This window comes from Opisthocomus hoazin, chromosome 5 (assembly GCF_030867145.1).
Source record: "Opisthocomus hoazin isolate bOpiHoa1 chromosome 5, bOpiHoa1.hap1, whole genome shotgun sequence".
Taxonomy (NCBI): domain Eukaryota; kingdom Metazoa; phylum Chordata; class Aves; order Opisthocomiformes; family Opisthocomidae; genus Opisthocomus; species Opisthocomus hoazin.
In genome coordinates, this window is record NC_134418.1 from 28,693,127 (window position 1) to 28,708,030 (window position 14,904).

The following is a 14,904-nucleotide window of genomic DNA, read 5'->3' on the forward strand; positions in this document are numbered from 1 at the left end:
AAGAAATTCTTCACCATGAGGGTGGTGAAACACTGGAACAGGTTGCCCAGAGAAGCTGTGGATGCCCCCTACCTGGCAGTGTTCGAGGCCAGGCTGTATGGAGCTCTGAGCAACCTGGTCTAGTGGAAGGTGTCCCTGCTGATGGCAGGGGGGTTGGAACTAGATGATCTCTAAGGTCCCTTCCAACCCCTACCATTCTATGATTCTAAGAGACACAAAATGCTCTTTGAAACGCTCTCCTTTCACCAAAGATTATCAGAAAGAGTGTAAATGAGACATTAAATTCTAATTCAGCGTTTGATACCGAGCTTCTACAGCCTACCCTCCCATGATGCTACTTCTTCAAATATCCATATACCACCCTCTGCAACACCACTGTTACATCTTGCTTGCATTTCCTACCCAAGGACTTCAGTGAAGAGTCAGCACGCGTGAGTTTCAGCTTCTGTGCAGCAATGCATCTGTCCTGGTTAGCTAACAGATGCCTAATGCCTGGCCAGAAATTGGGCACATTCCTTTTGCCAGATGAACTGCCGAAGGTCAAAGAGAACTCTATGCTGCACAGCTGCAAGGCAAGTCAAAGCTCAGGCACTCTTTCTGGGCTCTCAGCATGCCAGATGTCTTCAGGGACACTATACCACCCTGGCCTGCATGCAGGACAGGCCTACGCTACAACAGTTTTGTTTTGCTTTTACGATCAATATATTATGTTCTGTAAGTGAAACTTTCAAGGAATTTGTCAGATGCAGGACCATATGTTCACAGGTACCACCTTGAGCATGACTGGGAGTTCCCCACAGGATGCATTCACTGGAATTAAAACTAAAAATTATCTATCACATTCCCAGGATTTGTTTGTATTCTGCATCTTCAGAAAACTATCATAAAGCATTTCCAGCTTCTGCCATGTCTCGCCCACACTCATCTAGCATAAACAGATTAAGCCATCAAAAGCTTTATTTAGCTATTTTTTTCAAATATGACCTGCAAGGAAATTTTCACTATATTTTATTTATGTAAGGCAAGTAAAGAATTTAACAACAACTAGCTGGTACTCAAATGGCCCAAAATAATGTCAGGAACTAAAATTAAAAAGGGCTATGCTTTTCAACATAAAAAAAGATAGTCATAAAGGGATATGCTTTTCAACAAGGAATGGCGTTACACACTATGGTAGTTCACACATTCATTTGAAATGCCAACCAACCTACAGCCAAGAGGACAGAAATCAACAGTGCAAATTTGTTCCACTATTACAAGCTGGCACCTTACAAATCACAAAAGAGCCACATCATCTAAAGTATTCACTTTCAAATATGAAGTAGGACATCGATCAAATTATACTTGCAAACCTGAGTCTGCATTATATCACCCTCCATTTTTTTAAGAGCTACCTTTCTATGAAATTTTAAAAACCTAAGCTATAAGCTAGAGCTTAACTGCTGACTAACCTAAGAAAAGGTCTCACACATCAGTGCAGCAGGTCTACATAAAAGCTCACCACTTTGCAAAAAAGAAGCTATGAAGTGCTGTATTTCTTCCCCCAGAAGTAAGTACCCATTAGCATCAAAACAATTTGTATGAAGTCAGCCTACTAATCAAATAAGCAGAGGTTGGCCTGTCATAAGAATATTGTCTACAAGTAACTGCAGGAACAAATAAGAGCACACCCATACTTAGGAATGGAAGTGAAATTTCATCAGATTATCTCTTGGTGAAAGTAGCTACATTTTTGACAAAAATGTGTTTGAAAAGGTTGTATTTAACACACAGCAAGAATCAAAAAGAGTTGGTTGTCCTTCTGTAATCCATTAGAAGGTTCTAAGACAACAGAAGAGCATTGACCCAAACATTCAGAAAGCTGACAAAGAGAAAAAAAATACAAAAACCTGAGGTACAGAATCCAAACAGGAAGAATAAAAAAAACCCACAACATATGCACAGACAATAGCAAAGCAACAGCCTTTACAAAATTCTGATTATGAAAAAACAGTGAGAACAATAAAAGAACTTAAGATGAAGCAACCATTCTAATATCTTTCTTAAAAGAAGTGTAGTTACTGCTGTGTTACAGGTATTAAACTGATGTCCACCTAACTCACTTGTTTCTTCATCACACTAAGCTATCAGAAAAGCACTGTTCTAGGGTTTAAAATTATGAGTAGCATAACTCGTTTGGGCCTAAAAGCCACAACAATTTAAGGTCATAACAAATTCTGAAGTACCTCTTAGTAAGAATTTTGAAGTCTTATATCTAGCAAGAGTAAAACAACAATTATCATATTGCAGACAGGAACTGTGAGGCTGTACTAGTAAGACCTGCCATTGAGAAAGAACAAAAAACATATTCCAAGACTTATCTTCCTCTGCTGTGGCTTGCAACATTGCTGATATTTAACCAGAGTTGAGCTGATATTTAACCACAACTGAACTATCAAATAGATTATATGACATACATTCTTACATGTCCCCACTGACGGAAAAGCATCTGACTTGAAAAATGTCAGTAAGCACTTTAAAAAGAATAATAGGAAATTCCAACCCACTATACCACTCTGACAATTTATTATGCAGAAACGGCAAGTTTCAAAACTAATTTCCTCTTAATATTCAGAATCACAGTTTCTGATAAAATATTTTGATTATTTTATTACTTTATGTCACTACAGGGCCAAACCCAATTAAAAATGTGCTTCAATATCAAAGGAATGCAACTATTACCCTAATGAAAAGGTTCATTTACAAAGCAGTTGCATGAACTAGAATGACTGTACACAATATTTTGTTCTGCACTCTGAAAGTTATTTGCTAGCAGAACACAGAATCTGGAAATTATTGATGGATAAGCACGAAACACCACAAATTTCATTCAAAGTCACTCAACAAATAACTTAGGTTCAGGATTCCTTCAATCTGTTAAAAATTAAAGAATGGAAGTAAATTACATGCAAGAGTGGGAAAAGGCAAGAAAAAATTGGATACAAAATTGCTGTCTATTCAAAAAATATAGGGACTGGATAGTTACTTCCCAGGGTACAAGCTGTACCTGAAAAAATAAACATTCATCACAAAATGTGTATTTTGCATAGAACACGTTTTCAGTTTTGCCAGCAAAAGTAACATCTTCAACAACAAAGCCCAAATAAATAAGTAACCACTGAAACAAATAAATAAAGCAAGCCCTCAAACAACTTTCCACTGAGCTTTTCCATTGAAAGAGACCCACTGAAGACCACATTTTGCTTACAGGAGTAAATTTTGAAGAAGCTACTGTTCCAACACACAATATTTGCAGGGACTTCTCCTAAAGCAGTTCTGGTAATAAAGTTTCTAAATTAGTAACACAACAACAATAAATTCTGAAGAGTAAATACTGTCCAAATATTTTCCATATATCTAACTTTTCCTTTAGGTAGGGTAGTTTTAAACAGTTTCAGCTTTCATTCCTTACAACAATCTCATTTGCATTACAAGAAATGGACAAGGGTAAATACAGATAGACTATAATATGGAAAGAAAGGCAGGGAAAGAAAATCCTCACTCAAAATCACCAGAAGGATTTTAACTCACTTCCCTTAGTCACTAAAAATTCCTTTTTTATTCTCAAAGTACAGCATTCAAAAAGCTTTGACAGCTGGTGCTGTAGCCAAGAACCTCCGACACGAGTAAGTCTGCTAGCTGATGTTCCCAAGGAATGCAGCACAGTTCAAAGAGGTTATTGTTACGAAAAAGAAGGTGCCTTCAGCGTTATGCGTTGTAATGCTGCGATAGACCTGCGACGACAGAACATCTGGTACAACGCTATATAATCTGTGAGTAGAAACACCTAGATATATATTAGGCATTACAAAACCAGATGGTCTTCAGCAGACCATCTGATGACCACTACCTATTTTTAAAATATTTTCCCTCTTCATATGAAAGTCTTCTCATTTGCACAAGTTCAGCTTCACCTAGTTTTCATACAGGCATTTACCTCCACTAATATGAAGAACTAGTTATTATCTACTGTTGGTGGTAGACAGCACCACGGCACCTCAAAATTCTACTCTTTCTCAGTGACTTTATATAGGTCACTGAACTCCACCGATACACACAGGAAAAGCATTAATACTTCAATCTTCAGGAGAACCTGAATAAGAACCGCCAACCACAATTCCACTCTCCCAGAGTCTCTCAAAAGAAATAAAACGCTTTGAATGATTCCATTTCACATTATTTAATGGATGCATATATTAACTGTGTAGCTATATATAGATAAAACAATCATAGTTAATTACCGTGTTTAATAAGGCTAGATGTAGGCTACACTACTCAAATACTCCCCATGTGTTTTGCAACTGCAGAACACATGACACCGATGCTAATTCCACAGCACCAAATGCCTGAAGCCCCGGTACAATTCCGAATTCAGGTTACTGGTCGTGAGAAAACATGCAGAGATTTTCTAAATTTGTTTAAGAGGGCCAGATCTTCCATGCCTTGAGCAAGACTTTACTGGTACGCATACCACTTTAGAACTGTTGTGATTCCTATGCTCATGGTGAACTGCAGGTGTTCTGCGCAACAAGAATAATAGACACAAAAATCTATTTAAAAAGAGATTCTACACAGGCCTGGTTATCTTTCATCAGCCATGAAAAGCACAAGAACCCACACAGGTTTGGAAGAACGCCACAAAAATAGTTCCTTTTTAACCAAACTCTTTTTTCTATGCAGGTAGCATGTTGTCTTACAGATGTTAAAAGACCTATAATTTTTATCTGTAATAATTTAGAGACCGCAGTGTCAATTCTTCTGTGTAACTGTCGACCAATTCTTGGGAATGATATGTGTGCATTGTTCTGACAGTTCTGATTTAGTTTATTTTATCTGAGCACAACAGTTGATTTTCTCTAATAACAGTATTACTATCTCTTCACATCAGAGTGAGCTTAGTTCTGAGATGATGTCCAGACAGTCCAGACCGATAAGGTAGCTCATGAAGCACAGAAAAGGTCTCTGAAGCAGACATTAGTTGCTGCAGTGACAGGAGAGAAAAATGAGGCTTTAACCCCACAGATGCAATAAAAAAATTCTAGAACAAGCGAAGTAATATTAAGCTTCCCTATCAGATCCCCACAAGTCTTAGGCTACTCTAAGGTATGGTCCATACCATAACAGCACTTACGGAAGCTGCTATTTGTGATTAGAGTATTATCAGAGATTTCCAAAGAACACAGAGGGACCTTGCCAAAAACAAGAATTTCCTACTGTGCACTGTAGGTAAGGCTTTGGTGGAGGTCCCTGAAGGCAGCCTTATCATCACTTTGCACAGTGCCTATCTGAGAGCCTCCTGCAATGGCCAGAGCTAGGGCTTTACAGTTCCTGTCTGTCACTGTCAAATGCTAGGGATGAGACCCACACTGCAGAACTTTGAACTCTCTTTTTTTAGGAAAGAGTAACATTTACTTACAAAGAATTGTTTATAAACACCAGCCCTGCAGTCCAAACATGTGGACTAACTAGACTTGGAAGCCTTTTATCTCAAAAAGAAAAAAGGAAGTAAGAGACCCACTGACATTCATTTCATTGTGAATGAACTGAGAATAAATAAAATGAACTGAATATAAATAAAACAAACTAATAAGAATCACAATAATCTAAGATTAAGAAAACAGTAACATGTTTTAAATTATTTTTCTTTGAGTAATACTATATATAGCAAAGTATAGTATGAGTCAGTAACGCCACTGCTATGATGGAAAACTATCATGTCATTTTCCAAAAGTCACGTTTCTTAAAAGAAGTTTCATACTTCTTTTCAGTCCTAAAGAAAGTATTTTTGAGAAGCTTCTTAAACCCTTTATTCACCTGTTATACAGTCATCCAACCTTGAATATTATTCAAATAAGCTAGACTTTTTTTTTTTTCCCTTTTACTGCATCTGCACATCTTAGATAAACATTTAATAGACATCTGCCTTTAGGGAACACCACACTTGTTCATTTAATAACTACTGAGGTTCCTGCAATTAGATCCTTTTAAAGAGAAGATCAGTTTTCCCAATTTATGTGTGCTAAGCTTGCAGCAAAAACAAACAGTCTGGAAAAGAATAACTGGGAAAAGATCTGAAACTAAGCACTGAAAATCTGGACACTTAAACTAGTCTTGCTGTATGAATCTACTAATCACCGCGGGTATAGCAGCACTGCTGCTCCGATTGAAAATGCATTTCAAAAGCGTCCCTGGAAGGATGCATCTTCTTCCCTTCTTCTTAGAATGATGCGTTCTTCTGTTTCTCAGCCAGCTAACATCTCCTAGGTAGACGCAGAGCCAGACCTCCTACAAACCCACTCCGGGGGGGGGGGGGGGGAGGCATATAACATGGCAGAAACCGAAAAGAACATCAAGATACCAGCCTACTTCCAATCCATGTCTCTTCACGCTCTTCCCAGCGCAAAAAAATCGAAGAACAAAATACCCTTTGTTTGGAAGAAGGAAGAAAGACACGGGGAGAACGTTTCCATACAGCCAAACAAAGCCAAGAAAACGATCAACCTGATGTCAAGGTTTAAGCGCGAAAACTTTCAGACAAAGGGATGAAACCGGCACACCTGCCCCGGGGAGCACGCGTCACGACGGCGACACTGCCGTCGTCACCTGCGGCAACGGAGAATCACAAGCCGTCCCGGGAGGCCGCTGCCTTCGGCACCCGTGACCTCACGATTTACTTTCGCACGCGGTAAATATTACAGCGAGACAACGTCACTGCGGTGCCCCTTTCCGCAAGGCAGCCCGCCACACGCTGTCACCCGAAGGCGAGCGACCCTCACCCCCCCGCCGAGGCACGGAACCCCCGTCCGCAAGCGACCCTTGCCCCCCCCCGCCCACCTCGGCCGCTCGGGGCCGCGCATCCCGGCACACCGGGAAAAGGAAGCCACCGCCCGGGCCGGGCAGTCATAAATAGGAGACCGCCGCTAACCAGCGATGCTCACGCCCCGCCGACCGGAGGCTGCGGGGAGGGGCGGGGAGGCGGAGGCGAGGCGGCGGGAGCCGGTGTCGCGCCGGACGGCGCGACACCGGCTCCCGCCGCCTCGCCTCCCCCTCCCGGCCATGCGGCTCAGACTCCGCGCCAAAAGGTGGCGAAGCGGCGTCCGGGCTCCGCCGTCCCTCACTCCTGGCCAGGCGGCACTTACCCTCGGCGCGGGAGCGGATCTCCGACACCGTTTTCTGCACCGCCGGCATCGCGGCCGCCTCCGCCCGCGTACTCTGCACCTGCCGGGAGGCCGGGCCCGGCGGCGGTGGGGTTCCGCCGCGGCGGCGGCTCCTCCGGCAGCCTGAGGCGGGAGGCTCGCGCCCCGGCTGTGCCTCCCTCCCCTCGCGCCGCCGCTCCTAACTGACAGCCGGGGCGCCCGCGCTCCGCGCTAGCCTGCCCCCTCCGGAACCTACCAACTCCTCCCCCCCTCCCCACCCCCCCTTTTCCTCGTCCCGCCGCCATCTCGCGCCTCAGCGGGCTCAGGCTTGCCGGGCCGCTACGCCTAACCGGCCACCGACACTACGGGCGGGTTCGGTCCCGCTTCTGGAGCGAGCGAAGCGTTTGCGATATGTCCCGTCCTCCCCTCCCCCCCCCCCCCCCCCCGTGAGGGGAATGGAACGCGCCGAACCCTGGGCCGCTGCCCGGCACTAGGGGTGAGCGGGGGGAGCCCCGCGGAAGGCCGGACGCTGTCCCCGTCCCTGACAGCCTCGGTGGGGGGCTGGGCCGGGCGAGGGGGCTGCTGAGGGCGGCGCAGGCTGGTCGGGGCCCCGCGGCCGGTGCGGCCCGGTCAGAGGGGGTGAAGGGCAGCAGGCCGGGCCGGGGAGCCTGCAGAGCGGACTGCTTCCCTCCCCCAGTCGGTTACGCGAGGCGGCCGCGGAGGGAGGGAAGGGCGCGGTGGGGGGCGGGAGGTGTTCACCGGGAGAGGGAATTGGAGACGTCGACCCCCCGGTTCCGGCGGGAGGGAGGCTCGGCGCCGCTCACTGTTTGACAGGCAGCTGTCAAACTCTCGCCCAGCTTTTTTTATTTTTAATCTCTCCGAAGTCGTCAGCGTGCCGCAGTTTGGCAGCCCTGAGTCAGTGTGAAACCGAGCGCTCCTCCTGCGTGGGCTGGTGGAAAGGAGGTCCCGGCCGCAGGTGCCTCAGGGCTGAAGCAGCAGTTTTACCTCTAGGCTGTTAACGTGACCCTGGGGCGATGGCAAGAGGTGGGGAAATGCACCTCTTCCAAGGTTGTCCCTATGGCTCTGTAAAAACAGCCGGGCTAAAAAACACGATGGAGAAGAAAATAGGCAAGGTCGGTGGGATTTGGAGCAGTAGGTCTTCCTTGGCATCGTTATGTTTTGCATCCGTTTCAGTCAGGCATAAAGCGTACCAGCTGCCTGGAGGACAATGGAAGTCGTGAAACGGAATAAAGCTACTATTGTCCCACGAATCTGGAGAGGATTTGAGGGGGACATGTCCACTAAAGGCCAACATGACGTCCTCCAGAAAATACGTAACACAGTCAGATTACGGATGTGGGATTGATGCTGATGTCTTTACAGAGCGTACATGCCTGCTATGAGAAAATAAGCTATATATTGTCTTTCTTAACAGCAACAGGGTCAGTCTTTTGGTTCGATATAATTGCATAAATTTAATCTGTGTAAATCGATCAAGCTGCACTTTGTTCGTGGAGAAAAGTGAACCAAGAATTTGTTTTTCTGAAATGCCGAGCCCAGATACAAGGAAAGAGAAATACTTTGCTTCACAGAAGACTGCATTGGGAAGTAAATGCAGCTAATTTTTTTTTCAAGCCATGGGCCAGAAAACCTGCTGGAGACTCATCTTCAAAAGAGAATGCTCTTCTGCATCATCGTATGCAGCAAACTGCGTGGGTTGTTTGTGGTTTGTTTTTAGGTTTTTTCTTTTTTTTTTTTCTGAACCAGAAACAAAGATTGTAGAAAGATCTCACTTCATGCTTTTTTACTGCAAAAACAAAATGACTGGAGAGAACATGGACTGCTCATCCAGTTTTAAGAAATACTCAGTGTAGGTCAGTTAGCCGTGGGCAGAAGTTTGGCCTATGCGAGTTACTTTCTGTAAAGAATAGCTTTTAATTTTCTATTGAGATTCCATTGAAGCCTGACTGAAGCAGACATTTGGGAGACTCAACATATATATAACCCTCCCAGCATAAACATGGCCCTTTTCATGAAAAAGGATCTTGGGGGTGGGGTGGGGTGGGGGGTGGTGTTGCAATTCATAGCAGCTTCACTATTGTTAAAAGGCTGCAAACAGACTGAAACTCACTGTAAATTTATATACGTGCCAGTCAACATACATTTTCCCCCAAATCACTGCAATGCTGGTGACAAATAGGATTGTCACTTAAATCCAGTTTTAAATCTCATGTCTAAACTTTTTTTTTGGCTCTGAGATCCCTGGCAAGTGGCACTTATTACTGATACCTTTGGGCAACTGGAAATTTACCCACTTGAGAGCAGAATATTCTAAAACAATGCTGCTGAATGCTATTTAAAATTGTGAGTAGTTATGTTACAAACAAGGCCACTATCCACATCACCAAACAGCACAGCAACAAAATTACTAGCTTTATTCTTGGTATAGTTTTGTGTACTTTGAGTTACTGTGAATGCTTAATATCCTTTTTTTTTTTTAAGAAAAACTCTTTTTTGAATTTGTGGTATGAATAATACCGGAAAAAAGATAAGGAATAAGGTTCTACTAAGTCGTACCATCGCTTAAGAAATTCTCCAATTTTCCAGTTTTTGTTCTACAAAGCCTCAATACTAAGCTAAACACATTTAACCAGTTAGTTGCACAACAGACAGTTCATCCAGATGTCCAGTTGTAGGAAACTCACCCACTGTATTTTGTAACAGTCCCCATCCACTTGCGCTATTACTCCAGGAGGAGCCCGGTAGGCTCTTTCCTTTCTCCCCGCCACAAGATCTGCCAGCAGAACCAACTGGCCCTTGTAATTATTTCTTTCCTTTGGAAAACAAGTATATGAGCTCCGTCCCTTCACCTCTTCTATGGTAAATACAGCATGTGTCACTCAAGCGGTTTCCATCTCCACACACCACCATTCTTGTTTTGATAGAAACAGGTCAGAAAAGGCTTCTGCAGCTTTTTAAGATGAGGGTATGCTCAGTTTACACACTTGAGAGTGTGTTCTAGACTTAAGGAATTCAAATATTTGTTTCTGGATTATCACTTGTTTGGAATGTGCACGACAGGGCTGCAAAACGGAAGCAAGACAGTCAGCTTTCCAGCAAAGGTGTAGTTAAACAGTATGCCTATATTATGCTTTAAAGATTAGATAACACTCTAGATCAAGCTACCTCTTTGATTTCAATGTTTATTTTGAAATATGTTGAAGCTGTGGTGTAACAGATAGCGATTTATTAGCATTAATTTATTAGCAGACACTACCTTTTGGCACAAAAGAGGACAGAAACCTGTTTTTTTATATATATGCAGAAAAATTGCGTATCCACCGAGAAGAACAAGTTATTTCAGATGGAGAAAAAGCCTGGCAATGACAGCTGAAATGTTGAGCTAGGAAAAGAAAATTGTGGAAGGCCTTGATTGCAAATCTGTTTGTATGTCAAAAATATCACATAAACTACTTCATAGTTTTATGGATTAGACATTAGATTATGCTGAGGCAGTCCTATCTCACCAGTTCATCGCTAACGGCCTTCGGTGGTATAGACTACTTAACCGAGCTGAAATCTCTTCTTGCAAATGGTATGAACACTTCTTTTATTAGAACTTTAAAGATAGACATTTCCACTATCTACGATATACCAGCAGTCCACTGTAGTAGCCTCCGAGAGTGAGAAATACTCTCTTTAAATGAATGCATGTATAAACAGGGAAAGGGGGGTCTGCAGGTATAAAGTTTTCACGAACTTGGCATATAAAAAAATGTAATCTAGATTTTTCCTGTAATCCTATTAATGTATATGAAGTGGTGTAATTTTCCTTTGTGGTATACTGTCAGAAAACAGGTGGCTAGGTTTCATACAATAGTGGAAGGGAAAATTATTACTGTAGCTGCTGCTTCCTTTCCGGAGTTGTCCGGAAAGGATTTCTGGCATATGCCTTTTTCTGCTTCATAAGATACTACAGCAACTGGAGGCTGTACAATGAATCTCAAACTTTCATAATATTTTAACCAATACCTTTTTAGTTTTGTATATAAAATAGTCCCATAGCATGAAAAGTTTCTAATGAAACTTTATAAATAGCTACATCTGAAATTTAAAAAGGTACAGAGGAGCAACCGTTTTAGCTCAGTTGAGTCTATAATTTGCCTATCAGCTAGGACAAAATGTATGGTATTGCTGAAGACTAAACCAGTGCTGTGCTCAAAGGTGCGAAAGCACATTCTTGCTTTCTTTACATTCTTTGGCCTTCTCAAAGAGTAACGCTTGCAGGCTTTGTGTACTGATTTTTTAATCCGTTGTGCATATGTCTCAGTATAAGCTTCTGCTATCTGTTCTGTAAGCAGATCAGATAAAATGCTGTGAAATTCTACCCGCAGCCATTTAAATGGTTACAAAGTGTTTTATTTCCTAAATTAATGTTAGTTCACGTTCTAAAGTTTGAAATCTCTCATTTGTTGGGTTTGTTTAATCTTCTCAGATCAATATATCTCCAAAGTAAGTTTATTTAAATAATTTGACTTTTCTCTGCAGATATTTCAAGTAGTCCTAGTGCAATTCACGACAGTTCTCTGTAATGTTTAACTGAAACCAACAAATCTTTTGTTTGCCTGAATGTGTCATCGAATACATCCACTAGCCTACACTCTGTAAGCCAGCAAAGTCTGTGCAATGTTCACATGTACGTATCAATGTCTCAATGCAAGATACGAAGAATTATTTGTCTTCTACTTGCTGTTTATGTAATGATGCTTTGCCCTTAACTGTTCTGTACCTCATCCCTCTGGCTTAAAAACAGATCACCTGTGGAAACAGGCTGTGAAGTTTTCATTATAGAATGTGTTTGATCTGTACAAGCCAGTGTAAATTTATGTTGTGTGTATCCTTTATGATTATGAAAGACAAAACTTCTCCTTACCTGGGGCAAGACATGTTAATAAAAGAAACCTCAAACCCCTGAAGTGGATAGTTGTATGTATAGAGCACACCACAAAATACATCAGATAATTCAGCCTCTGGGCTGATTTATAGAAACCCATGAAGGCATTGCTGATAGTTTTCTACTCAGCTGCTGTAGCAGTGCCTGAATGCATAAACAAAGCATAGGAAAGGAAAAAAACACAGACAAACAGAAACAACACAAATCCAGAGTGTAACAAATAGAGGCTACATCTATATATCCTTTTCTTTGTAGCTCAACAGCTCTACACCTGACCCTGAATGTCCTTTACTCAGATTTCCTTTATTCACTGTTAGAGTCACATTCAGGGTGCTGGAGGAAAAAGACTTCGGGATACATAATTCCATAGCATAAACCCAAACTCACAGTTGCTTGCAATGGCAATCTGCAAGGACAAGTTCTCTGGTGTGCATCCTGTGACACCATGTGACAGCATCAAATGGCCCACATCGGGCATGCTAGTTCCTGAGAAGACGTGATCTTACATGCTAAGACCTGTGGTAGTTGGAAGCAACCAATCTACAGATGCCTACAATGGTGCAATGCAGTTATGGTCAGTCCTTGGTCTGCTTTGTAGCTTGGCCTTGGAAAGACAGTACTGTTAAGTGTGCCATCAGGAACATTCCGTCCAGTCAACAAAAGACAATATATTGGTACTTCTTCAAATCCACCTTATTATCCTTTTCTGAGAAGGTGGGCATCATGTGCATGTATTCTGTTCCTGAGTGTACGTAGGGACCTGTTGTGTGACCTTGGATAAGCACTTCCTGGCTGCTTTAATTCCATTTCTTTGCAATTTGAGCTATTTGCAGGAAAGTTTCTCTCTTGATACTCTTTTGAGTAGTGCCAGCCCCACGACAACAGGGTCCTGCCCTCAGTAATACTGCTAACAACAGTGCTTATAGGCTTTTACAGGAGGTGTTCAATGCCGTGCAAGGCTGGGCTGAAATGACCATCATCTTGGGCTTCCATGGTACTGCTTCTTAAGAAGTAGTGGATATAGGTCCACAGCAGAGAGAGGTTCTTACAGGATTGCCAATACCTAGCTGCTGTACCCACAGGACCTTGTATGCTACAACAGGGTAAACAGGAAGAGCAATCACACAAAAGCAGAGAGCTAAAGGAGAACGTGAAAGTCCAGGTCTGCATGTGACTCTCTTGACAGTCACTCACAGCTGTAGAAAATATGAGGAGGGAGAACATCATGCCTGAAATAAAAACTCTGCCAGAAAACAAGGCAAAGATTTGAACTCTTCCCGGACTGCTTGGCGTTCACAGTGGGTTCAAGGCTATCATAGCGTTCTGCAGGCATCCCTTGATATTTGTGAAGCTGTGACACATGCACAAGCACCTATTGCTCAACAGGCAGAAACACTCATGCTGGTAGTTGCAGCGTAGTACTGTGGCAAGCAGGTTTATCACACAAGGAATATGGCACAAGAGCAAGCTTTGTTGGCACATACAGAGAATGGATCACGAAGAGCATGGCCAACCAGATCATCTCTTTGTGGCTAATCGCATGTTTATGCAATTACTAGATTAAAACCACAGAAGAGAAACAAAATGCAAATGTTTGTATTAGATTGGTTTCTTCCGTGAGGGCAAACCATGTAAGAAAATGCTAAAAGGGTAATCACAAGTGGCATACACAGGCCTTAATTATACAGCATGACCATTTAATGCTGCTGTTCAGTGGTTACTTTCACTTTGAGAAACTGGTGCAAAGTTAAGCTATATCACTTTACATTGATAGCAATAGTATAATTCACTGCTGCTTTCCTCAATTTTAGGCTGGCTTTAACACTTTCAATTTTACAGATGTTGTGACACTGTAAACATAGAATAACTAGATGGTGAGCGAGGCCCCTGAAGTTTAAATTTAGAACAGCTGCAGATACTTTCTGGTAGTGTTGTTAAAACACTCATATCCAATTAGATACATGTTTCTGGGAGAACAAGGAGGGAGGACAGGGAGAACCTCTGTCCAAATAAATGCTTACAGTTTTCCAGGTTGTCAGTTACAGAAAGCTCTTATAAGATATTTGAATGTCTATCAATATAGATACCACCAGGAGCTATGACAGCAGGAATATTCAAATGTTAGTAAAGAGAAGGAAATCATATACAAAAAATACATTATCAGTCTGAAATCTACCCAAAGCCTAACAGATTCTATTAAACAAAGGGATGTAGTGCATGAGTCGGCTCTGTGTTTTGAAGAGAGTGAGCAGGTGTTGCTCTCTCTGTAGTTGTAGGGCAGTACAACATGCACTGTTACCCTGCAGTATAGCAGATTTGAGCTTGGAAACAGATCTCCATGCTTTCTTGTCTCTCTCTGATTTCACTGCACCCAAATACCAGAAAGCCTTATAAGAGAGAGAAAATAACATGTGATGGGGGACTTCTAGGTTAAATATGGATGGTTGCACTCAGAGTGTTGCAGTCAGTGGCTCGATGTCCAAGTGGAGAGCAGTGATGAGTGGTGTTTCTTAGGGACTGGTGTTGGGACTAGTGCTAACATCTTTGTCTGTGACATGGCCAGTGGGACTGAGCGGACCCTCAGCAAATTTGCTGATGACACTAAGCTGTGTGGTGCGGTGGACATGCTGGAGGGAAAGGATGCTACCCAGAGGGACCTTGACAGGTTTGAGAGGTGGGCCTGTGTGAACCTCATGAAGTTCAACAAGGCCAAGTGCGAGGTCCTGCACATGGGTCGGGGCAATCCCAAGCACAAATACAGGCTAGGCAGAGAAT

The 14,904-nt window shown here is 42.8% G+C and overlaps 1 protein-coding gene across 4 annotated transcripts in view; it reads right to left on the reverse strand.

Annotated features, from left to right (window-relative positions):
• The window catches only part of ATP8A1 (ATPase phospholipid transporting 8A1), a 131,339-nt gene extending 123,972 nt beyond the window's left edge, over positions 1-7,367 (reverse strand). For all 4 annotated transcript variants that reach the window (XM_075420765.1, XM_075420762.1, XM_075420766.1 and 1 more), the window contains exon 1: positions 7,179-7,367. In XM_075420765.1, the coding sequence (XP_075276880.1) occupies positions 7,179-7,227 (49 nt within the window). In that variant the 5' untranslated portion in view covers positions 7,228-7,367. The remainder of the gene's footprint in view (positions 1-7,178) is intronic.
• Positions 7,368-14,904: the final 7,537 nt, after the last annotated feature.